The sequence below is a fragment of the Gouania willdenowi genome, chromosome 1 (genome assembly GCF_900634775.1).
Source record: "Gouania willdenowi chromosome 1, fGouWil2.1, whole genome shotgun sequence".
NCBI classification, from domain to species: Eukaryota; Metazoa; Chordata; class Actinopteri; order Blenniiformes; family Gobiesocidae; genus Gouania; species Gouania willdenowi.
The window spans coordinates 29,160,609-29,183,548 of record NC_041044.1 but is presented as its reverse complement, the minus strand read 5'-3'; the positions used below and the strand labels follow the sequence as shown (position 1 = coordinate 29,183,548).

The 22,940-nt window shown below is 38.6% G+C and overlaps 2 protein-coding genes across 5 annotated transcripts; one reads left to right on the top strand and one right to left on the bottom strand.

The window, feature by feature from the left end:
* Positions 1–1,008: 1,008 nt before the first annotated feature.
* ube2kb (ubiquitin-conjugating enzyme E2Kb (UBC1 homolog, yeast)) lies at positions 1,009–7,778 on the bottom strand. 2 transcript variants are annotated; one of them, XM_028445095.1, is made up of 7 exons: positions 7,487–7,763; positions 5,175–5,268; positions 5,035–5,093; positions 4,493–4,575; positions 4,189–4,288; positions 2,951–3,079; positions 1,009–2,832 (listed from the first exon to the last, which is right to left on the bottom strand). In XM_028445095.1, the coding sequence occupies exons 1-7, from the start codon at positions 7,547–7,549 to the stop codon at positions 2,758–2,760; spliced, it is 603 nt and encodes a 200-aa protein (XP_028300896.1). In that variant the 5' UTR covers positions 7,550–7,763; the 3' UTR covers positions 1,009–2,757. The 2 variants fall into 2 exon arrangements, 1 of the variants encoding a protein (XP_028300896.1); XR_003673939.1 differs by lacking the exon at positions 1,009–2,832 and adding an exon at positions 3,628–3,725 and having other exon boundaries at positions 7,487–7,778.
* Positions 7,779–8,648: 870 nt separating this feature from the next.
* smim14 (small integral membrane protein 14) lies at positions 8,649–22,071 on the top strand. 3 transcript variants are annotated; one of them, XM_028445128.1, is made up of 5 exons: positions 8,649–8,778; positions 17,382–17,492; positions 18,774–18,822; positions 18,919–19,073; positions 20,732–22,071. In XM_028445128.1, exons 2-5 carry the CDS (start codon positions 17,418–17,420, stop codon positions 20,768–20,770), a joined length of 318 nt encoding a protein of 105 aa, XP_028300929.1. In that variant the 5' UTR covers positions 8,649–8,778; positions 17,382–17,417; the 3' UTR covers positions 20,771–22,071. The 3 variants fall into 3 exon arrangements, with proteins under 3 accessions (XP_028300929.1, XP_028300939.1, XP_028300921.1); XM_028445138.1 differs by having other exon boundaries at positions 8,662–8,778; positions 17,399–17,492; XM_028445120.1 differs by lacking the exon at positions 8,649–8,778 and having other exon boundaries at positions 17,314–17,492.
* The last annotated feature ends 869 nt before the right edge of the window (positions 22,072–22,940 follow it).

Sequence of the window (22,940 nt, the reverse complement as noted above, 5' to 3'; positions counted from 1 at the left end):
TGAGGTGTTTGCTGATATACATTATATTTGTTGCTAACGTGAGCCTATACAGCTGCAACCGACCTGCAAACTTCTATAAGATTTAAGATCTTCCGTTGTGTATGGGATTGGTGAAATAATAGACCACCAATACACCATATTTTTTCCAAATATTGTGCCCTTTCCTGTGGACCAAGTCCTACCCTGTATGCCTTTGCATCTGTAAATTATTTTGAGGAGCTTTTCTCTGATTTATCCATCGCAGAGCACACCTCTGAGCCTCCAACATGTCGTGTCAACATCCGCACATCTCCAACATGGCCGCGCATCCGGGTTACTGCCCAGAAAGTAACGTCGGTGAAAACCCTCTATGGAAGCTGTCAAAAACAATTTCTATGTTTTCTGCTTTTACTTCTTTATATTGTTACGAGAAGATGAACCAAGCTATAATTACTTATTTTTTGCTCCCAAGTGTTTGTTTCTTTTTTTGTTGTTTTCGATTAAAACTGTAAGGACTTACATCTTTTTTGAGTTTTTTACACCAAGGAAAGTGCACCAATTATCACTCAACTAAAATAGCCTACATTTATTTTAAGTATGAGTTGTTTTTCATTAATAGTGTTTCATTATCTGCAGGAGAAAAGACTTACAAAGGTGGCTGTACTTGCTACTGTAAAATTACCGGTGGCACTGGCAACTAAAACCACCTTAAGTTGCTTGTGTCTTTGCAAAGGAACAGTGGCTCTACTTTAAGCTTCTCCGGGATGGCTAGTGTTAAGCCTGCACCGCTGCTCCTTCCTTTCCTCCATCATGAAAATGATCCCAATGTATCTTCAGAGAGAAAATGAAGGAAAAATTCTATATATTTTTGGTTTTAAAGATAATGGCAGTTCTTGAAGCAGAGTGAAGGAGGTTTTTTTTGTGTATGGCAGCAAGGTACGTTTGACTTTAGTGTGTGTGGTGCACATTTCAGAAATGCAGAAACAATTTTCCTCTTTTTATTGAAAAGAAAACAAAAACATGACACTGTCACAATAAATAACCATGCTTTATTTCCCCCTCAACTAGTAACTGATGCTTCCATGAAAAACCAAATTAAGAAAAAAAAAAATCTAGTTACAATCCCCATTACATATTATGCTTGGTTACCGTGCAAATTTGTACAAAGTCATAACTTTAGGAAGACAGGGAGGTTGATAGTTTTTTTTTTTTATATTTAATACAAAATGTAGATCCAGCCAATGGCTTTTAACTCTGGTTGTTTCAAGACAACAATTTATTCAAAGCCAGAGCAGTCGATGTATAAATAAGGTGATTGGTTTATCTTCCTGCTAAGAAATCAATGTGGTTAAAAATGTTCAGTAAGAAGCAGTAACGTGACGACTACAAAACATGCTGTAACATGTCAGTGCGCTGTAGACACCAGTGTTTAAAATCTGATGCAGTCCTTGTTTTCTAAGTTGCGCATCTAAGCACCGACACCTGCTTTCTGTAATGCTACTGGTTGACTTTTTAGGATTGCATTGGTGAAAGTCATTTTATTTTCAAGTCAAATTAAGCCACTTGAATATGATGACTAACACCTTCCAGTTGAACTTCCTGTAAAGGCGATTCATTGATGTAGATGCAGGCATTTACATTGACGAATAACAGAAGATTTACAGCCTCTCCCTATTCATACAGAATTCAGCTATCCTCGGAGAGCAATTCCTTTGGCTTTGTACTAAAGCATTGCAGAGAAAAGTTTTGATTGAGTGATAGATGATCCTCTTCTCCATCCTAGGGATAAGAACATACCTATGGTTGAATAATAAAGCTCCACACATTAGTAAAAAAAAAACAAAAATCACAACACTTCAAAACCAATATTTCTTTGACGTCTTTTTATCATCCGTCAGTAAAAAAAACAAACAAGCTTTGGCTCCTGACAAACTCCAAACCAATGAATGGTGTCACCATGTTCCCAACAGTGTGTTTGAAGGGGTATGAGAAACCAAGACTCACCCAATCTTTTGGCCATATGCAATTTAAAAAAAAAAAAACATGCAAAAATCATTAGGATGTAGTTTCTTGGCCGTTTTCTTCCAATGTTGTTACAACGTTCCTCAAACGCATGGGAGAGAAACCAAACATCAGAAGATTTGGGATCCAGGTAAAGGGAAACTAAATTATTTTAAATATGTCATGTTACAAAAAATATTCTCCCGTTCTCCAATACACACACACAAACCCACTTTTCCTTACAGAAAACATGTCTTCTGTAAAAATGTCAGGATGTGTCGTGTGTGTGTGAGTAAACCTTGTAAACAAATGAGAACTCATTCATTCAAGCCTCTGCAGTAGATTGAAGCATCTGAGAAACTGTTTGAGGGGGGCAAACAATGAAGCTGCTCATGCCCAGCACTATTGAGTCAAATATAATAATCCAGCAAGACTTTTACAGTGTCAAAAGAGTGAATCTGACCCACAGTCGCTGGCAGGGTGCAGGATTCACGTCTTACCCTGGCAAAAGGCAGTTGTTCCAACTCGCAAAAATAGGCAACACATATAGAAAAAATAACTAGTCAAAAATCAGGAGAAAATGTAGAACATGTCTTTGATGTGAGGTCCACAAAAGAAACAGATGACTGATTGTTGTTGTAGGCGTGGTGTGGAAAATTGGCCACTGCATTGCTACCGTTGCCAGGTTTGTATGTATGGAAGAAGATCCCTCCCACTGTAGATGATGAAGACTTGTTCGTTCAGTTAAGGCTCCGACGCTGAGATGAGAGAAGAGACTCAATTACTGAGAAGCAACTCCGTCGCCGTCTCCACATCCCAGGATTTAGAAGACAACGCGGCAATTACAGCATTCTGTCAAAAAGAAGTAAAGATGGATTTATTACGATATATCTATCGGTGAAGAGAAAAATAAGTAATGATTCCTAGTTTTTACATGATTGATGCAGTTGGACAGAGAGCTGGTTCTGACCTTATCAAAGCCCATGGCACAGAGTTTGTCTATTTTTCGGGTGTACTCAGAGCTGGAAGCGGGAGCACCGGCATAAACGTGGGACCAAAGCTTCGCCGTCTGTCTGAACATTTCTGGGTTCTGTTTATACTGCAGAGACACAAACACAAAGTCAAGAGAACAGCAAACAGCCCAACACAACACTGGCTTCTTTCAAAAAACTAAACAGTTTGACTGCAAACACTGGTAGGAACCAGGGGTGGAGTCAGTAATAATTGTAATCGTGGAATTGATAATCAATTACAATTGACAAAATTGTAATTTTAAAAATCTGTTGCAATCATAAATGAATTGTAATGATTTCAGATCATTTACTTTGTAATTGGCATGGAAATTCTATAAAAACTGTCAATTATAATTTAAATAAACGCAAAACTGTAGAACCATGTTACAGTAGTTAACAATTAATAAAATGTGTTTCATATGAAGTTTTCCCACTATGAAATGAAAACGAGGGGTTTAAAACCTAATGATGTTTTTCCCCCTAATTTAATGTGGCTGCTCCATCAGGTCCTGTAACTTTGCTCTTATCAGTCCATGAAAAACAGGCAGATTTGGACAGAAACAGTCATTCATCTGAGTTAATGCAGCAACACAGTCTGTCAATCAGTCAGCACCATTGATGATGATCTACTGACCATCATCCAGCAGGTCTGAGCTCCTGAGAGCGCTTGTTACACACACTCATTTGTGAACCTGGTGCCATCGCTGCTCAGCTGATTCTGGCCTGACGCTCCTGCCATCAACGCGACAAGAGTTTTAAGGTCAAAACATGGGAAAAAAAAGACACAGGAGCTCAATGGAGTGGTGCGTCCGGAGCGACATCCATGCAGCTCCGCGCACAGCGTCTCTCTGCACCGCAGCCACATGCGCCACCTCGGGTGTCCAGCTTTCTCTCTCCCTCACACACACTTGTCTTTACTCTGCATTTTCTTATTCAGTGGCTGTCAATATTGGATATTCGATAAATATGTACCATATCTGGTCAATTTTCACTTCATTTTACATAGAGGACCAACAAGTGACAAAAGTTAGAAACTAGCAAAAGCTGTACATTGTTTGTGAAATGCATCATCTTTTATACTGTACTCAAACTATGTTAACTTGCATTGTCACTATCAAATAAATACATTCAACCAATTGAAATAACACAATTTGCTGATTAAGGCTTTTGTAGCATTAAAAACTATTTTCCTCACCTGGTTAGCTACTACTGCGTCCTGAGGATCGTCTGGTTCTGCAGCAGCAAGAAGCGCCTGTAGCGATAACAGCACTGTTCGCAGAGTCATGGCTGCTGCCCTGAGTGAGGCGCATTCAAGAGGGGAACATGTAAGTGGAGAAAAATGGACTTGCAAGAAAACCCAAATGCAGTTTTTAATGTATGTGTGTGAAAGGAACCTGTGAAGGTTCTTTATTAACCACTGAATATTAACAGACATGAATAATTGGAGAGGGTTTGATAGACGAGCCTGACAATACATGGAGTAAATACTTGTCACTCACCACTGGTCTTTTAAAATGTCCAAACATATCGCTCCCGTCACAGAACTGATGTTAGGGTGCCAGATCTTTGTGATGAAACGCACCTGAAGGGCAACAATAGGTAGTGTCAAAATAGTCCCCCAGTTCAGTGGTAAAGGCTTGGATCATAAATGTGTATGTGACATTATTAACTTCACATTTAAAAGAATCAGGCTACTTTTAGAACGTTATCACCCAATAATAGTCCAGAGATGCTTCTGTATAGACTCAGGCTCTTATTTTGAAAAGGCATGTATGTAGTGAGCTTCCAGTGATCATTATGTCACGCCTGCACAGGATTAGAAAATCCCTCGAGATCAAGCGCTCTTCTATGAGATGTTGAGGTTCAACTGATAATCGTTTAATGCGATGACTGGTTTGTGACTGTTTTATCTTTATTCATGTTTTGGTCGGATTCTTCAGATTGACTTGTTTCCACTACCATTGACATGACTGAAGTTGTGCCTGGGATTCATCACATGTTGAAATGATCTAAGAGTGTCATGATGCAAAAGTCTACATACCTTAGGAGGATTAAAAGGATACGTTTCAGGAATTTTTATTTCAAGTTGATACCGTCCGCCTGAAAAGGGGAAAAAAATAACAGAATTTAAGTGTGACACCAGCCGACTTTTTGCCGATCAATAAAAACATGTGAGTTTACCTTCGTAGGGCGTATCTGGAGGACCTGCGATTTCACCCCTCAACTCTGTGAAGTTCTCGTCCACCAAATCTACTTTAATCTGGTTTTTGCTCGTCTTTGGAAGACAGAGTGGGGACAGCAAAACACAATATATCATGTTAATGCAACAGTATTAGAAAACTAATCCCCACATTTAATTCTGATTATTTCTATTCAATCTTCATTTAATCCTTATTGTTCATATAATCATTGAAAAAAATAAATTGAAAATAGTCTTTGTAAGGTTAAACTGACACTTTAAAATCTCTATTTCTTAGGCAATGACAATTAGAAAGTGTCTATTCGTACGGACAACCCACAGTGCTATCAATATGTTTACCGAAGTACACGTACGTAGCGGGTTAGGTGATAACCCTGTATCGCAACAATTTTTAGGGTTAGGTTTACGGTTAGGTTTAGTCTGAACTAAACTGGCCAATGACTGACCTATCATGTGACCTAAACTGGACAATGAGGGGCGCTGCGTACGGATAGAATGTCGGTATATTGATACGGCAACCGTACGGATAGCCACCGCCTAACACTTATGCATGAAAGTGTCTATTTGTACTAACAACCCCCGGTGCTATTAGTACGTTTACTGAAGTACAAGTACGTAGCGTCTTAGGGTTAAGTTATAACCCAATATCGAAACATATTTAATGGTTTGGTTTTTGGTTTAAGGAAAGTACACAAAATGAAGTCCTGTTTGTTTCTAAGAAATTATTTAAAAAAATATTGTACATAATCTTTTTTCTTTTTACCAAATTACTTGTAAAACCAATCCACTGCTCTCCAACCAATGGGACTGATGGAGGAGACAAACTCAGCAGTATATTATTAATATTAATATAGCAGTGGAAAACACAACACTGCCAAGGGAGCTGACAACAGCTGGAGTGGCCTTGATGTGGAGACAAAACAAGATGAACTTTTTTTTGAACTGGAGGCTGATACGAGCAGCGATGGAGAGGAGGAGGAATAAAAAAAAAAAATAAAAATAAAAAAAGACAGCACTGACTACAGATGAGAATAAATCCTACACAAAAAAGGACTGTTCAGAACAACTTAAGAATGTTTGACCAGAGAGACATGTAAACCCATGTAAATTTTCAATGTACAAAACAGGGGACGGGACCTGAAAAAGCAAATTGCTTCTCTTGTCTCCTTTTTCGGCATGTACAAAAAAAAAAAAAAAATCAATGTAACCAAGTGAATGTTACCATGTCAGAAATAAACTGAATAAATAAATAAAATAAATAAATTAAATGTAGCTTATTTCTGCAGCTTTCTTTAGATTTGCTAACCAAGCTTTACGAGGTTAGACCAGAAATAGTTACATGTTTAATTAGATGTTATATATATACAAATTTGATAAATAACAGACAAATATATAATATGGCCATTAAATTGTTAAATAATGTAATATTATTATGAAATACGTTTTATTATTCTTAAATATCTATTTCCACAAAGTCTTTATTTCATAATATCGTTTTCCACAAAGGCCTTTTTATTTCATAATGTCGTTTTTCAGCAGAATTTAAAGGCCATATTATATATTTGTCTGTTATTTATCAAAATGGTATTTATTTCAAAATGTTGTTTTTAATTGTTTAATTATGACTCTTTTGGGCTTCCATACACTTCTACTTAAAAAAAATTAAAATTAAAATTAATACCAACTCGGACTTCCCTGAAAACACCTGAGGAGGCTCAAGTGATGCTAGGTGTTTATGCTAAATCCAGTTAGCACTGCTGAAAGCTTCCTCATGTTAGCAGCTCTGACAGTTTTAACTAAAGTTAATCACAAACTTCACCATAGCTGCGTTAACACATTAACTTATTTAAAACACCAACAAACCCAATAACGCTTTTAAAACTTTATAGAACTGTCCAAACGTTGTAGCATAAACACCAGAGGCCAAAGCTAACAGTGGCTCATAAGTCAGAATAGCATTTCTAGTTTATAGCATTAAAGACAAACAGCTGAGTGAAGTTGGTTTGCTCGCACTATGTGTCGATTTTCTTAGATAATCGTAAAAACACAAGTGTGTACTTTTCTTTTTTTTTTTTTTTTTTTTACACTGCGGGAGGCCTGTCAGCGAGTCCCCGGACTTTCCTGAATGTTCTCGCCTGACACAGCGACAGATGTTCGGACTCACACTCTTGTCGCTCAATAAAAATGTGTTCAAGTCACACACACCCGGATGTGATAGCAGGTATTAGAGCTTATGTTACCAGAGAACGAAGCTTCATAGATGTGAAACAAATGTTATGAATCGATAACACACCTCTTCACTTTTGAGAACTTCTTTAAACTCCCGTTTGATCCTCTGGACTGCGATATTTGCCATTGCTGCCGCTGCCCAGGCCTCTCCGCCTGTGAGCCGTCTATCTATCCGAGTGGAGGAGGGGGGTCGGGCTCGTTGTTGCTGTTAATGTCGAGGGAAGACTGATCAACTGAGTGAGCGACCACCATCCAGTCAGTAGCAGCAGTGAGTCCAGAACATGCTCAGAGACAGAGGACAGCAGCATGGAGCTCCACCTGGAACTTTCAAATATGCTCTTAGCCATTCCACAATCAAGTTGATTGGTTAATCTATTTGTTACTTTATTTTATTTTTTCCATTTAACTTAATTGTTATCAGTAAATACAACTCCAGCTCTATATACCGCTGAGCATGTTTCATACATCACTTCAGAACATGAGTTTTTCCTCTTATTATGCTTAAGATTTAAAAGAAATGTGCAGAATTCTACCACTAAAAAAATATTTTGAAAATATCAGAGATTAATTTACCCACAGTAATTTATCTAAATGTATTCAGCGAGAGAGAACATTTTGAAGACAGACCTCAGACCTTAATGTTGTTGTTTTGTTTTTTTTTAATTTAAATGTATATATAAAGTCTAGCAAATAAAACAGAAAATCTTGGCTTATTTTTAATTTGTCTGTCTGTAGTCTGCTTCACACTATAGTGTAAACACAGCCAATCTTACAGTGAGAACCCGAGCATCTGGATTGTTTGTTTACAATCCACCGAATCCTAGTTACCAATGCTGATTGGCTGATGGAACTGTCAGTTTTTTTCTCTACCAATAGGAAGCGGCGAGGTCCCGGATGTGACTGAAGAAGAATGGCTATGGCTGGCCTGTGCTCACGTGTAAAACATAACAGACCATAGGAGAAGGGTCGGGTTGCAGCCACTACAAACCACGCCCTTATAAAATACGCCCCCTTTCCACTAACCTCAACCTCTACCGCTTCCACCGTTCTGGCAAATTTGGAACTTTGTAATTCTTACCTTTCTTTCTATTTTTTTTTTTTTTTTTTACTAACCCTTACCCTAAGTGCTACTGCCTTCACTTCCTGGCTAAATTCGAAATTACATTGAAAAATTACTTGCGTGGGCGTGGTTTGTAGGGGGCGTCGCTTGTACTGTACCCGCGGCTGCACCGGATATACTTGAAGTAGAGACTGACACGTTTGGGGTTCCTGAGGAGAGTCTCATCTCTGCTGTCCTGTTATAAACACCTCTCACCAGTTTAATCGCCGTCTGTTTCTGAACTCCGCTTTTCTACAGTAAGACAATGATATTTTACGACTCCTTTGTCCCCTCATATTTTCCAGGACAAACGACAGACGTTGTTATGATGGGTTCAAAGTGTTAGCACAGAGCTAGTTTTAGCTGGTAGCACAAATGTTGTAAATGTGAGACTCGGTGGTCGTTTAACAGTTTGAATTATGTCTTTTTTTTAAGGTAGTTTATTTGGATAGTTAGCAGCTGCAGCTATGCATGAAACATAGGGAGAATCCAAGCATCGACCCTGTCCTAAACCCCACCCTCACATCATTGAAGCGCAGAATTTCAGGCTTACATTAAAATACCTACTTATTTAGGTTCAGCTGCTCTGTAACACAAATTTTGTCTTAGCCACTAAAATGAAACAATATATTTATTGAAGGGATTTATATTATGAGATAAAACAGTCCGAATGTTCAGGTAGTTTTGGGGTGATAATTCTTTATCGCTATGATATTATGGTTATGTTGCAGATCCAGTATAAAATGGTTATGAAATGGACCGATTTTGGAGAAATATTAGTGGCTGTGACAAATGTTATTTCCCCCGGCTTTATTTTCTATTTAGAAAAATAGTGACTTTTCTAGATTTGTCATAAATTAGTACTGTATAATAAGAGTAGATTAAATTATCCTCATGTTACTAACTAATTTTTATTCCTAAACAAGACCTAAAATAAGTCTTGTTACTGACTTTTTTCTTCTTCTTTTTAAAAAATTATTTCCTGATAGAAAACATGAGAAATCTGCTCTTGGGAGACAATTGAAATGTCAAATCCTTCCAATAATGTTGACTTTTCATTAACACCAGTTTATTTAGAAGTCAATATATGGGTTCTATTTCATAATATTTCGTGAGATGTCTCACTATGGGATACACACACTCTGTAGCCCTCAGAAGCACTTTTTTCAATTCGCCAAGCCCTGATTGGCTGGAAAGAACTGTCCATCCACCAGGGACATTCCCACCCTCTATAAGAGGGAGGGCGGATGTGCAGTTTCTCATTCAAACACCTCTTCTCTCTGTCATGCACATCTTGCATTCTTATTAGCTAAACTGTCCACAGGCGATGTTCCTTTGAGTTTTCCAGTTGCCAGGCGCTGGTAAGTATAATCGCATTGAGTGGACCACAACAGGTTCGAGAAGCAACCAGCGCTTATCTTGCTCTGCTCGGTAAGCACTGCTCCTTTCATAGGTAAGTGAAATTCAGAGCCCCGGCTCCGGCTGTCGGCCGTTCTCCAACGCTGTTGCTTTGGCGCACGCTGGTCGTGGAGTGGTTCTCTCATTCTGGTGTCCGTTAGCCGCTCCGAGCCCTGTACCGAGCCAGGTCTAGAGCTCCCAGACATCACCACTTGAAGCCTCTGGGCTCGTGTGCGCTGTCCTTTACTGCCGCAAGGCGTGAAAACTCAGAGCATCAGCTCCGGCTGACTGCTCCTTCTAACGTTGCCGCTCCGGCATGGACGTTGGCCTCTCACTCTGGTACGACCCCGGTGACAGCCCCGCTGCTAGCTCTGTGCTGCAAGGTTATAGCTCATGGACCCCAGCACGTCTGCTACCGCCCCAGACTACAGCTCTCGACACCCTCTGGGCTCCTGCGCGCATTGTTCTCTCTCCCAAGCCTTTACCACCGTGTCAGTTCCAGCTTCGTACCACGGTACCCGAGCTCCCGAACTCCAGCTGCGATTCAAAAAAGAGTCAACGCTGTCCCAGACGTCTCGGACGTCCGGCGCACATTGTCCTGCATCCCTGTTAGCACCTGCGTTAGCTGCCACGTGGTGGCATAAATGCTAATGCACCTGCTCTTCTTGCCTGCGTGAAGTGGTGATGGAAATCGAGGTTCCTCTCACCGAGGGAACGGAATGCACTGCGGCTCACTGCATGGCGGTCGACACACACAGCCTTCGCTGTTGGCCGGCGCGTCTGATGTCCGCCCAGGCCCCCTTTCTTCCTCCTCACAGCGCTTCTGCCGCAACGAGCAAGAGGAAACGGCTCTTATGGACTCTGCTGCTGCCCATGGCCCCAGCTGGGGCTCCCAGCAGCCTGCTGCCTTTGTCACCTCTCAGGCGGAGAAGGAGGTTTCCTCTTCTTTCTCCCAAGCCTGGACATTGTGGAGCTCTGCAGGCGCGGTGTGGCACGCCTCGCCATCCGGTTGCCCGGCGTCGTGACAGAGGCCACTAGGTCCCGCTATGTGAGTAAGCTTCCCACCTCAGAGGGCACGCCGGGACAAATCCTCCCCGTTTTCCCAGAGCTGTTGCTGGAAGTGGCATGTCAAAGGCTTCTCCACCCTCGACTGTGAGGATATGAAAAGCTTTGGACTGCTCCGAATGCCGACGGTGGAGCCACTGATTACGGCTCACCTGTTGCCATGGTAGCCTGCTCCGTCTCCCCGGAGACCAATTCTACCGACCAGGACGGACTGTCTTCAGTCGGACCTATCGGGCAGAATGTACGCTGCAGCGGCGCTCTGAACGTCCTCTCCCTCCTCACAGCTTACCAAGCTGAACTGTTTGAGGATTTCTCTTGGTCTCAGGACCCAGCGACAGTGGAGGAAATTTCATACGTAGCAGATGTGTCTCCGCACCCAGCGCCGCTCCGTGTGGGCCTTGGGTAGCGTGATGGAACATGATGCTTCAGGAACAAGCATGTTGGCTCAACCTCGTTAGGCTTTCTGATGCAAAAAAGAACCACATCCTTGACGCGCCGGTGGTCCCGGACGGCATATTCGGCTCGGCGCTGGCTTTTGTGCAGCGATGCTGCAGAGAAAAAAAGAGGGATAATGAGGGTCTCCGTCCTCACGGATGAGGCCATTTCAAACTGCCCCCCTGGGTCCGCAGTTTAAGTCACTGCGACCGGCTGCTCCGCGATCCGCCCCGCCGCAGCCTCAACGAGGCCCACCAAGCTGGCCTACGGCCACTGCTACATGTCACACTGTCACTGTCACAGATGTTGCTTATGGGGCAATGTGGGTCATTGCTTTGGCAATGGCTCCCCTTTACTGAAAACAATGGAGGCCATTGTTTTGGCCTATGAGTTATAGGGTCTTCGGCTGCCAGAGGGCCTGCACGCACACTTGATTCAATGTCCCAACACGTCCTGGGCCTTGTTCAGTGGATTGGAGTGTCTGTTCAGGGCATTTGTGCAGCGGTGAGTTGGTCCTCACCACTCACGTAGGTTAAGGTTAACATTAGGGCTGGGTGGTATGACCCAAAATTCATATCATGGTACAAATTGAATCTCTTCACGATAACGGTATATATCGCGTATAAATGTTGCGGTGTAAAACTTAGAATGGAAGTGTTTATGAATGGGTTTTGTTGCCCTTAGCAAAGATAAATTGATTTTACAAAACAACAACAAAAAAACAAAGATATAATGTATTTTATTCATTTATTGTGCAGAAGAACAACAGAAGTAAGGATAGTGCCTCAAAAGTACAAAAATTCTTAAAAAAATAAAGTGGATATTGTAAACAGTACTTCAAGTAACAGAGGTTCTCTATAAGGCAAATGGCAAAAACAGTGAAAAGGTTCTGTAATCCAAAATAGTGCAAAAGTTACCAAACATTAAATTTTACACATTTTAAAGAGCACAAAAATTAAAAGATATTCTAATAACACTACTTCAAGTACACAAAACAAGCTTTTGTTCTCAGACTCACTCATATTACTCATAGAACCGGGGATATGAAAGTAACCTATAGTTTTATTGCCATTCAAACAATGCATGTTAAATTTGATCAGAACAGGACTGAACAAGGAAAGTCAAGACCCGGTCACTAATAAGTGACAATCATTTTTCTACTAATAAATGCAGTAAAATTCAGTTTGATAATTAATTTTTTTCTTTTCATGTGTTCAAGAAACATTCCGAGTTAAAAAATAATAATGATCAACTAAGATTCAAAATGGTCTGAAAAAGAAAAAAAATATAAAGATATGTAAAGTCTTTCAAGAGGCTGCGTCTTAAAATCAATCAAAAAAGAAAAGGATTGGGCTGACTGGAAACCGTCACCTTTTAATTTTAGAGACAATTTTTACAGTATATACTTAGAGTTTTATACCTCATTATGCATCATAAACTGGCCATTGTAGACATTAAACACAGGATGTACCTTCACGGTATTATCAGGTCGACTGCAGATGGACTGATAAGGTGGATGGCCAATATACTTGGTGGCATTAGTTTAGTGTAATGTATCTGCCAGCTGGCCAGTTTCCACTTGAGGCAGTTCACAGCCTGGTCACCAGTATGTCAAAGAGCTAACACATAGAGACTATCTATGATTAACCACATTTTTTTTAAAGGTGCTATTATTTATTATGAATAATCATTTTTGCAGCTGTAAGAAATAAACTAGGAAGTTAAAAATTAAAGAGTATAAACACAAAAGCATTACATTTAAATATTAAAGGATGTTGGTGACGGAAATGTTTCGATTTTGTTGTAATAATTTTATATATAGTGCAGAAAACTGTGGGTTTCTCCCCTTTCACTGAATTGTAACAAGCTAAACTCCCTTTCAAAGGTGTAAATAGAAGTCTATGGGCTTTTTGTACTCCAGGGACACTGATGTCATGTTTTGCTGAAAAGGCCAACCCTCTTCATGAAACATGTAACCTCACTTTCTTTGTTCACTTTTACAGACACTTCTGTCTCTGTAAAACATGTTCCTTCAGGATCCTGAATAAATCCACAAATACATATTCTCTTCCACTCATTTTTTATTTCATCAGACACAATTTTTCCACAACAATATCTAGAGTAGAGCGTGTAACAAAGTCAATTATATATAGCATTGTGTAACCGTCTATTAATATCCCCCACCACAAAGTGGAAGGGAGATATAGGTTTGAGCTAGTACTGCAACAAACAATTATTTTAGTAATCGATTAATCTGACTTTTTATAATCGATTAATCGGAATAACAGGGAACATTTTTAAAAATGGGAATAAAGGAAAAAAAAGTTTTTCCCTTCCATCTCTTTATTTAATATCACAGTTAAAAAACACAACAATACAAAAAGTCTCAAATGAAATGTCCCAGAGCTGATGAGATATCAAATCATAAATAATTTAGTGCATAAAAAATAGGTATTTTGTTGCTTGAAGGGACCTGAGATTTTAGAGCAATAACAACAAACATTAAATCCAAATCAAAAACTGTTACCAGGACTTGTCTTATAATGTTTCTAAACTTCACAATAAGGTACATAACAGAACATTAGATTAAAAAAAAAACAGTACAAATAGTGCACAACATGTTCTCAGTTGAAATGTCCCAGAGCTGATAAGATATAAAATGATAAATAATAAAACGGTTTTGAATGGCTTTGCTTTGTCAAACATCTGTAATAACATAAAAACACACAAATAAATGCTATATTATAAAAAGGTTTTAGTATGCATAAAAAAGAGGTATTTTTGTTGCATAAAGGGACCTGAGATTTAAGAGCAATAACAAATGAACATTAAATCCAAATTAAAAACTGTTACCAAGACTTGTTTTATATAACATCTCTAAACTTAAGATGTGTAAAATATGTAACGGTAATTGCAGAACACAATGACACACAGACTCGTCCCACACGTTATCACTTACAGGTGAAGGTTCTCCTGCTTGACATTTATTTATTTATTTATTTATTTATTGGAGGATATGCCCCTTGAGATGGAACATCTTGTTTTCGAGGGGGTCCTCAACTTACATAAAATGACAGATACAGCAGAGCAGACAATACAAGAATTCAATATTTCAAAAATAATAAATACAACAAAATATAGATAGACACACACACATGCACACCCACACTCACACAGTATACATTTAACAATTGATCAAAACAGTAAATATTTTATACAAAAATAAATAAGTAATAATAGTGATATCATTAATAGTAGCTATCTAATGATAGTAAAAACGTTCATTAGATTAAATGAATAAAAAAAGGTTTAGGTTACATAGCCTATAATCAAGAACACTGACAGATATTCTGGAGATGGAGGACAAGAGCATTTTTAAACAGAGACAGAGAGGTTAGAGAGCGGATCGATAATGGAAGAATGTTCCAGTCAAATGGAGCTTTATATTTGAATGAAAATTTACCGACTACTTTTTTGACTCTAGGGACTACAAGATATGGTTGATCAGCATGACGCAAACTGTATGACGATCTGAAAGGAATTATATGTTGTTTTAAATAATCAGGAAAACTTAAATTAATACATTTAAATATAAATAATGGCCAGTGAAGCTGTCGTCTAGATGCCAGAGAGAGCCATGACAAATGTTCATACATTTGGCAGTGGTGAGTTCTGAAGGGACAGCGGAGGATAAATCTACACAGACTATTGTAAGTGACATTAAGTTAAGACATCTCTGCTTGCTAAGCCTCCTCCAGCGCACCTAGGGGCAGCTGGAACCACCTTTCACACTTAAAACCGAACAAATTTTCGCCACTTACCCTAGACGTCGTCGTGCAACACGATGAAGCGATGACGCAATTCGTTCTCGATGCATTTGTAAATCGATTATTATCAATTACGTCGATTCGTTGTTGCAGCATTAGTTTGAGCTTCGTCTGTGCGTCCGTCCAAGATAAAGGAAACAGCTTTTCTCAGAAACTGTTTAAGGTATGATAACCAAATTTGGTGTGTGGCTTCAAGGTATCAATACCTTGATGGAGTTCACAAATGAGAGTTATTGCCCTTGTTTCGTTTTTTGACTCTGTTCGAGGTATCTTCAAAGGGAACACCTTCTCTTAGAATCCGTTTAAGATAGGATAACCAAATTTAGTGTGTGGCTTCAGGGTAGCAATACCTTGATGCATACTTGTCAAGTATCCCGTTTTGCCTGGGAAACTCACGTATTTTACCCCTCTTTCCTGCCATCTTCCCGTATTAGTATTTTCCCGTAAATATCTGGTATTTTAATGTAGTAATAATTAAAAGATGCCTTACTAAACTGAACGCTGTCACTAGCCTCGCGAGAGCTGCCACCTGAAATGGCCTGAGTGGCAGTTCTCGCGAGATTAGTGCCGACAGCGCCAGTAAACCTGGAAACAATTCAGAAGAGAGATGTATAGATGAAGACGTGCTGGCGAAGAAAAAAAAAAGAACTCATTTAAATATGTTGTAAAATGTGACAGTTTCTTTCTAAAGAGCATCAGGATGTGACACAGTTACACGTTCTGTAAGATTAATAACTGAGATTTTACCACAGCGGAAGGAACACGTAAGTCACCATGAAAAATCATCCAACCACAAGCGCCACAAATATACACTGCTTTAAAAAGTATTAAAGAATGTAAAGTCTGCAACAAATGTGTATAATAAGTCATTAGTGAATACCAGAGAACCACATGAGCGAGCATGAAAAATTATCAGAAAATATATAATGAAAATAACATGTTAATGTCTAACTTAAAGACAAACCATGTGAAATTAACAGTAAATATGCATTGTGTTGACTTGAATAAACACATGTGCTTCATATACACATTTATGTTTTTAATTTAGGCTGTTTTATAATTTAGGAATTAGGGCTGGGTGATATATCGAGATTCAAGATTTATCGAGTTTTCTATTTTGGTGATAGAAAACTACAATATATCATATGAAACAAAATATTAGTTTTAGGAGTCGCTGCTTTTACTTCTCAGAACAACATCTAAAGCTCAGTTAGATGGATTTCTGAGCGCACATATTGATCAACTGTTTGTTAATAAATGTCCCTGTGTAGCATTTTTTTGGTCAGACTTTATTTGATAAATCAAGATCAAGATTTATATTGTATATCACTATTTTGAGAAAATTAATTGAGAAATGAGTTTTGGTCCATATCACCCAGCCCTAGTAGGAATGTTCACAGCATTTCAATGTTAATAAAGGTCGACCAACCAGATTGTAATCACATAATTGTATTTAGTAAGTGGCTATTTTAGATTTCTTGTACACCTATCTTAAGATATAAGGGATACTGGAGCTTGGTTGAGCGGGTGGGATGGCTCGCAGTGGGCGCCAGAATATTTCCCTTATTTTGAAATCAAAACTTGACAGGTATGCCTTGATGGAGTTCGAAAATGAGAAGTGCGTAATAATTGCCCTTGTTCTGTTTGTCTTTACTATGTTCGAGGTATCTTCAATGGGGACAGCTTTTCTTAAAACCGTTTAAGGTAGTTAATAATTTTATATTCTGATGTGATAATATTTTCTCATGTATACACTTTAGTTCTTAGATTTAGGACATTTAGGAAAAGGTTGTGAGTTATAATGACAGCCAATATGGCGGGGGATGTTGACTGTTTTTTTGTTATTATTATTATTATTATTATTATTATTATTATTATTATTAATAATGATAGTCATTTTTATTTGGGGAAATGTAGGTAAAGATTGATTGAATTGTTTTTATTCAAGCGGTTTTCCTGCTTTGACCAGCAGCACACACAGAACATGAATTAGTTAAAATCCTTAGTCTTTGTGAGACACACAATGATAATAAGGTGTCACAGTTTGCTGACTGTTCTTAACTCAGTCTCCTCCCACTGGGACAGGGAGCATTAGGTTTCTCTTATTTCAACGCTTATGCCCTACTTGCTGACAGCACTCTTGTTTTCGGAGGATTCCAACCTGCTCGGAGATGGCAGAGGGAGGCTTCGACCCCTGTGAGTGCATCTGCACACATGAGTACGCCATGAGGCGACTCATCAACCTGGTGAGTAACAAACTTTTAGTAGTTTTTCAAAGGGACTTTATGTCCAAGTGGTGGACTATTTAACATAATTAGAGTGAGATGTTCTCATATATAGTGAAAACAACTGTTGATCATGTCCAGGATGAGATTCTTATGTGTAAAAGTGAATTGCAGTGTTTAGGAAAGGAAGTTGAGTCATAATAAGGAACACTGAATCAAAACATCCTGGTTCCTGCTCAGACTTTATATCCTGATGAATTACACCAGCTGAACCGTCAGATTTAGAAACTGAAATTATTTAATGTAAAAGTGTTAAAGTTATAATATAGAACAGATTTCTAAGTGTAATATGCATTGCTGCCTGTGATTGTTAAGTGTTGACTACAGACCCTCTCATTGGCTGCCGGTGCACCAGGCAAACTTGCATGGCAAGTTGCAATTGGCTGAAAGCTTGAGGCCGCCCTCTGAGCTGCCTGATTTTCTTACTGCATCGAAGGGTGTTGTCCAAATAGCTCAACACAGCTTGACGCTCAAAATTGTACAGGATGCTTTGGTAAACAAAGACACGTCAGAGAAGTAATTTGCATGGGTCGTGACTGTGTAAATATGAACGATACATTACAGTGCGTCTAGATAACGTGACACCACCGGACTGTTTAAATTCTGGACCTACAAAAGGGTTTGAAAAATAAATCACCTATGTTTTAAAAACTGCACAGCAATATATATTAACCTACAAAAACTAAATGCACTTTAAGCCAAATATTTTCAAATAAATTCATTCATTTTGATTGATTAAATGATGCATTTCTGTACTTGTTTCTTGCTTTGCTCATCACTTTGTTGCTGCACAGAATCACAGGTAAACATAACCCTGTGTTTAAGTCAATTTCCCTGATGCAGATCCTAACTCTGAAATAGCTCCAACATAAAGTTAAATCCCTCCACTTTATAGGACTATAGATTTTAAGGGGGTCGTTTATAATTCATGTCACCTGCCTTGTCCACAAAAGACTTGAGAACTCTAAGCAAAAATGTGGCTGCTCTTATCAGACACTGTTATCCCAGAACCAGCCTTTATTCCCGAATTTAAAAGAACAAAACAAAAAAAAAGTTATTGGACACAAATGTTGAAATGCCACCTAGATTACCTTAAAATCTCTAAATACGACCACACCCTTATACCTTCAAGAATCGAGGTTTAGGTTTGAGATGTTGTTTTGTTGTGTGGTTTATACATGAATCATTCCAGATAAAAAGTGAATAATCCTATGCTTTGTTGTTTCTGTAATCTTGTTTCAGCTCAGGCAATCCCAGTCGTACTGCACAGATATAGAGTGCCCTCAGAATTGTATGTATCATCACCCACTAGTTCTTAGTATGTGTTTATGAAATCTGTCCTGCAATCCAGATCACTTGATCGTGTGAGTGTTCCCTCTGTATCCAGTGCCAGGTCCCAATGGTCAGGTGGGCGGAGCAGGTGACCTGACTCTCCCCATGATCCTTATGGGATGGGTGGTGGTGGCCCTCGTTCTGTTTCTGCTGCGTCCATCCAGTCTGAGGGGCAACCGTCCACCAGGGAAACCCAGTAGAGCCCACAATGTCAGTACCCTTTGTACCTCTTTTCCACTGTAGACTAGGAGCTTATCTGATGGTAAACAATTTGCACCATAGACGAGATTCAAGGTTGACCTTATTTTCCTCCTGTGTGTTTCATACAATAAGAGAAGAAGAATACTCTCCTCTGCACCCGTGTTGTCATGTTAACCTCTGTGGATATAATTATTTACATAGGAATGAATGAGCTTTTGTACATGCTACTGTATATTTTCACTTTCTGTTTTCATTTATTGATTTAAGTCAGTTTCTATTAAATCCCATGTCTGAACAGCTAAGTCAGTCATAATTACAAACAAAGGATATGTCAGTACACAGTCTATATGATTTAAACTGTTTACTGTGTTATTACAGATCCTAAAAATAGGTGTTGTTTTTTAGTTTCTAGGTTTTTAAAAAAAAATTATTATAAATGCTTGTGATTACAATATGATGAGATCACTGAGATGCATATAATCCACTGTTCGTATTATATTCGTTCCTCACTGAAAGACTAGATCCTAAAAACTTGAAATGTGGACAAAAATGGTAATAATTTTTTATGATGGATTGGTAGTCACATTGGTATTCACCTAAACGCTGACTTTTCCACATTTTTGAAGCTCCTTGTTCTCTTGTGACTTCCTCCAATAGACCCTTTGATTATTTGTAAACATTGTGATGTATTTTGTTGGGCGGGGCTTAGCCTGGTGGCAAAACCAGAAATGTCTTTGTTTTTTCTGAGCATGAGTGTCAGCTGGGTCTGGAATCCTATAAAACTTTAATATACGTCCACTAATGTTATTCCTCCTATTCTGGCACCCAAACACACAACAAGACGACATTCTAAAGCTGTAACATTACTAGCCTCCACAGTCTTTAGCCAGCGGCGTTTCCTGTTTTTGCCTTCAGCTAGAGTTGTGATGTCACTCATGACGTGGGCCATTAAGGGGTCTATATACAGGGGCCAGAAGCAGGCTCTGTCACTGTCCCCTCACTCATCTATCACGAAGGTCAGGCAGTTTCTAGCTTTCTAAAAAGAGCTCGTTGATTTTCATGTTCAGCAGCTGATATCTGCTCTTGCTTTGAAGGAACAGTCAGTTTCCTTTGGTCCAATTTTGCACATCAAAGTGCTACAAGTTCATCTTTTCACTTTGCAGAAACTATTGACAAAATTCTGTTAATTGTTGCACTTTCTAGTGCCTGAAATTGTTGAAAGTTCCTCTATCTCTCGTGCCTCCATTTTTCGCACATATTTTGATACCGTGACCTTCGACCAGATCCCTCAGTGCGTCACTGAGATGTCAAGTTAGTCTATTTTAAAATGACCACTCATTTTGTGAAGTCGTGGGAGCACAAACTAAGTGAGCAAACATTTAGCTCTGCACCTTTAGTGTGTCATTTTTAATCTACGTAGTAGGAGAAAGAAAACGTTTATTAAAAAAAAGTTGTTTTTAAATGTTTAGCATTAGAGTACTGTGTGTTTTGCCTTCTTATTCACTGAAACCCCCATAACCTTTACTTATTTCTGTGTAAGAACATTAAAACGCTAGAATGTTATACATTTGAGTCGAGGCAAGGCAAATTTATTTGTACAGCGTATTTCACACGTAAGGCAATCCAATATGCAATGAGATTAACTCCAAGTTTCTCCTTGTTTCCAGAGTGATCAAAGACAGCCCCCAGAGCCACCCATCGACTAGCAGCTGAGTCACCAGTGAACCCCCTGCTCTGGAGCGAACCTGCTCAAATGCAGCGAGACCAAGACGGCGCCATCTGTTCGACAGCCTATAGTTACATATCTTTTCTTTTTCCGGATCTGTCATGGATCCTTCACTAAAAGCAAGCTGATACAGAGTCAGTTAGTGCAGCCTGGGTTCTGTTACTGTGGTGCAAGGGTTAATAGTCAATATAAACATAGACAAACAGTGTAAAGAGTAATAAAAAAATTCTGTTTGTCCTTAAATGTAAGGGAGTTGAATAATATAGTACTAGTATTGATATAGCACTTTATAATAACAGAGTAATGAAGTATTCTGTCGACATGGTGCCATTGAACACAACATGAGCCAAATTTAATCTATATAAACTTTTGGTAATGGTAAGCAATTACATCTTTATAAAAGAGACAAATTTTTTGACTTATTTACACAACAATCAAGTAACTTAGCATTGTCCTAATAATATGTCAGTTTAGCTATCTCATACTAATGAAATTGAAATAGTAGATGTTGCTGTTCTTGCTCCACCTTGGAGTCAGTTGACTGACGTAAACTGAAAAGGAAGTAATTGTCACCTGTGTCAGGCATTTATGGGAGGAGGAGTTAAGTCTTTGTTTCTGTGCTTATGTTCTACTGAACAGTGGCAGTTTCTTTGGTCTCTAAAACAATCCAGTTTTTCCACTTTATAATGTCACCCGAAATAATACCAGGCCATGCAACATGCGTCATCACAACCAGACAGAATTCCTAATTCATTACAATAATTTGACATGTTTTTACTTTAAAAAAGAAAACAAATATATGATTGGTAATTATAAATGCAGGCATCAGATAGACAGTGGTAGTTTGATCATATAAACCACAAACAACTATTGCTTTCTGTTAAATTGGGTGGAAAAAGTCAGGCAAATGTTTTTTGCAGCTATATATATATATATATATATATGCTTTATATTATACCTCCACCAGAGCATTTAAACTTAACTGCGTTCAATCAGTAGACGGCTAGTGATTACTGTATACACTAGCTACACTGATCAGATTTTAGAATGCCCCGTTCTGAATGGAAATATAGTTTAATCTGGTTGTCTTTTCAAAGAGTCTGGACTGGAAACAATTCATTCACTTCTGCACAGGCCTGGAGATGCAACTCCAGTTTCTGATAGTCAGCTAAACGAGAACAGTTTGCTTCCTCATCCAATGTAGATCCAAGCGAGGAACTGGTTGTCAAAATTGAAGAAGGAAAATTGTAGCAACTTTTTTACAATAATCTTTAAGGTAATGTTTATGTCGTGTTACGATGAGGTCATGATCCAGGACTGCAACATTCCCACCTGTATTTCAGAAGTATTTTCTGTTTGTTTTACATGTACGCACAAAACTAAATAGTCAATTGACCAAAAGTCTTTTAATTTTTTTTCTCTATATTTTAGGTTTGTTAGCAGAATATGTGATACATATTTTACATCACCACATTGGATTTTAATTTGCTGTTTCATTTCTTTACTCCCTGCTGCATTATGATCTCATTTTTAAAAAATCTTATTATTTTTGTGCTGCAGGTAATGAGACTGTTTAAATTTCGGCTCTCCTGTTTTGCTTTGTTGGATGGTTTATTGCAAACATATATCGTACGTAACTTTATCTTGGGCTTGGTTCATCACAAAAAGTATCTCTCTTTTTTTGTACTTAAAAGAGTTTTCCACAGGTTAAGGAAAAATGTTAGCAAACTATAAGAAGTCGTTATAATGGTAGAGGCTGTGCTATAAAGACAAACAGCCAGTTTATATGGTTTCACAGGTGACCTCAACTCACAATATTACTGTTTATGATTAAAAGGGCTTTAACTTTGCACTTTTCCTATAACAACAAAAATAAAAAGACCAGAGTCTACCTGTAAGCCACTGTGTGCTGTTTTGTGGAAAGGTAACACATTTTCCTATTGTTAAGTTGCTGCACTACAATTATCCAACAATCGAGTCAAATTGTGTGAAGATGAAAGTTTGATTTAAAAGAAAAAAAATAATAATCATGAAAACTGCTGGATCAACATAATATCCCTATTGATCCCTTGATTATTTTTAATGCTAACTACGGTGATGATTTAGTAGTATTTGTATGCTTCCCGAGAGTTGAACCCAGTGGACATGTT

Bases quoted from the DNA above. Each gene is read 5' to 3' on its own strand.
- ube2kb (XM_028445095.1), bottom strand. From the start codon at position 7,549: ATGGCAAATATCGCAGTCCAGAGGATCAAACGGGAGTTTAAAGAAGTT. The intron at 4,289-4,492 runs GTGAGTGACAAG...CGCCTCACTCAG, and splicing joins GACATTTTAAAAGACCAGTG to GGCAGCAGCCATGACTCTGC. The intron at 3,080-4,188 runs GTGAGGAAAATA...GTGTCTCTGCAG, and splicing joins ACGCAGTAGTAGCTAACCAG to TATAAACAGAACCCAGAAAT.
- smim14 (XM_028445128.1), top strand. From the start codon at position 17,418: ATGGCAGAGGGAGGCTTCGACCCCTGTGAGTGCATCTGCACACATGAG. The intron at 18,823-18,918 runs GTATGTATCATC...CTCTGTATCCAG, and splicing joins TATAGAGTGCCCTCAGAATT to TGCCAGGTCCCAATGGTCAG. The intron at 19,074-20,731 runs GTCAGTACCCTT...CCTTGTTTCCAG, and splicing joins AACCCAGTAGAGCCCACAAT to AGTGATCAAAGACAGCCCCC.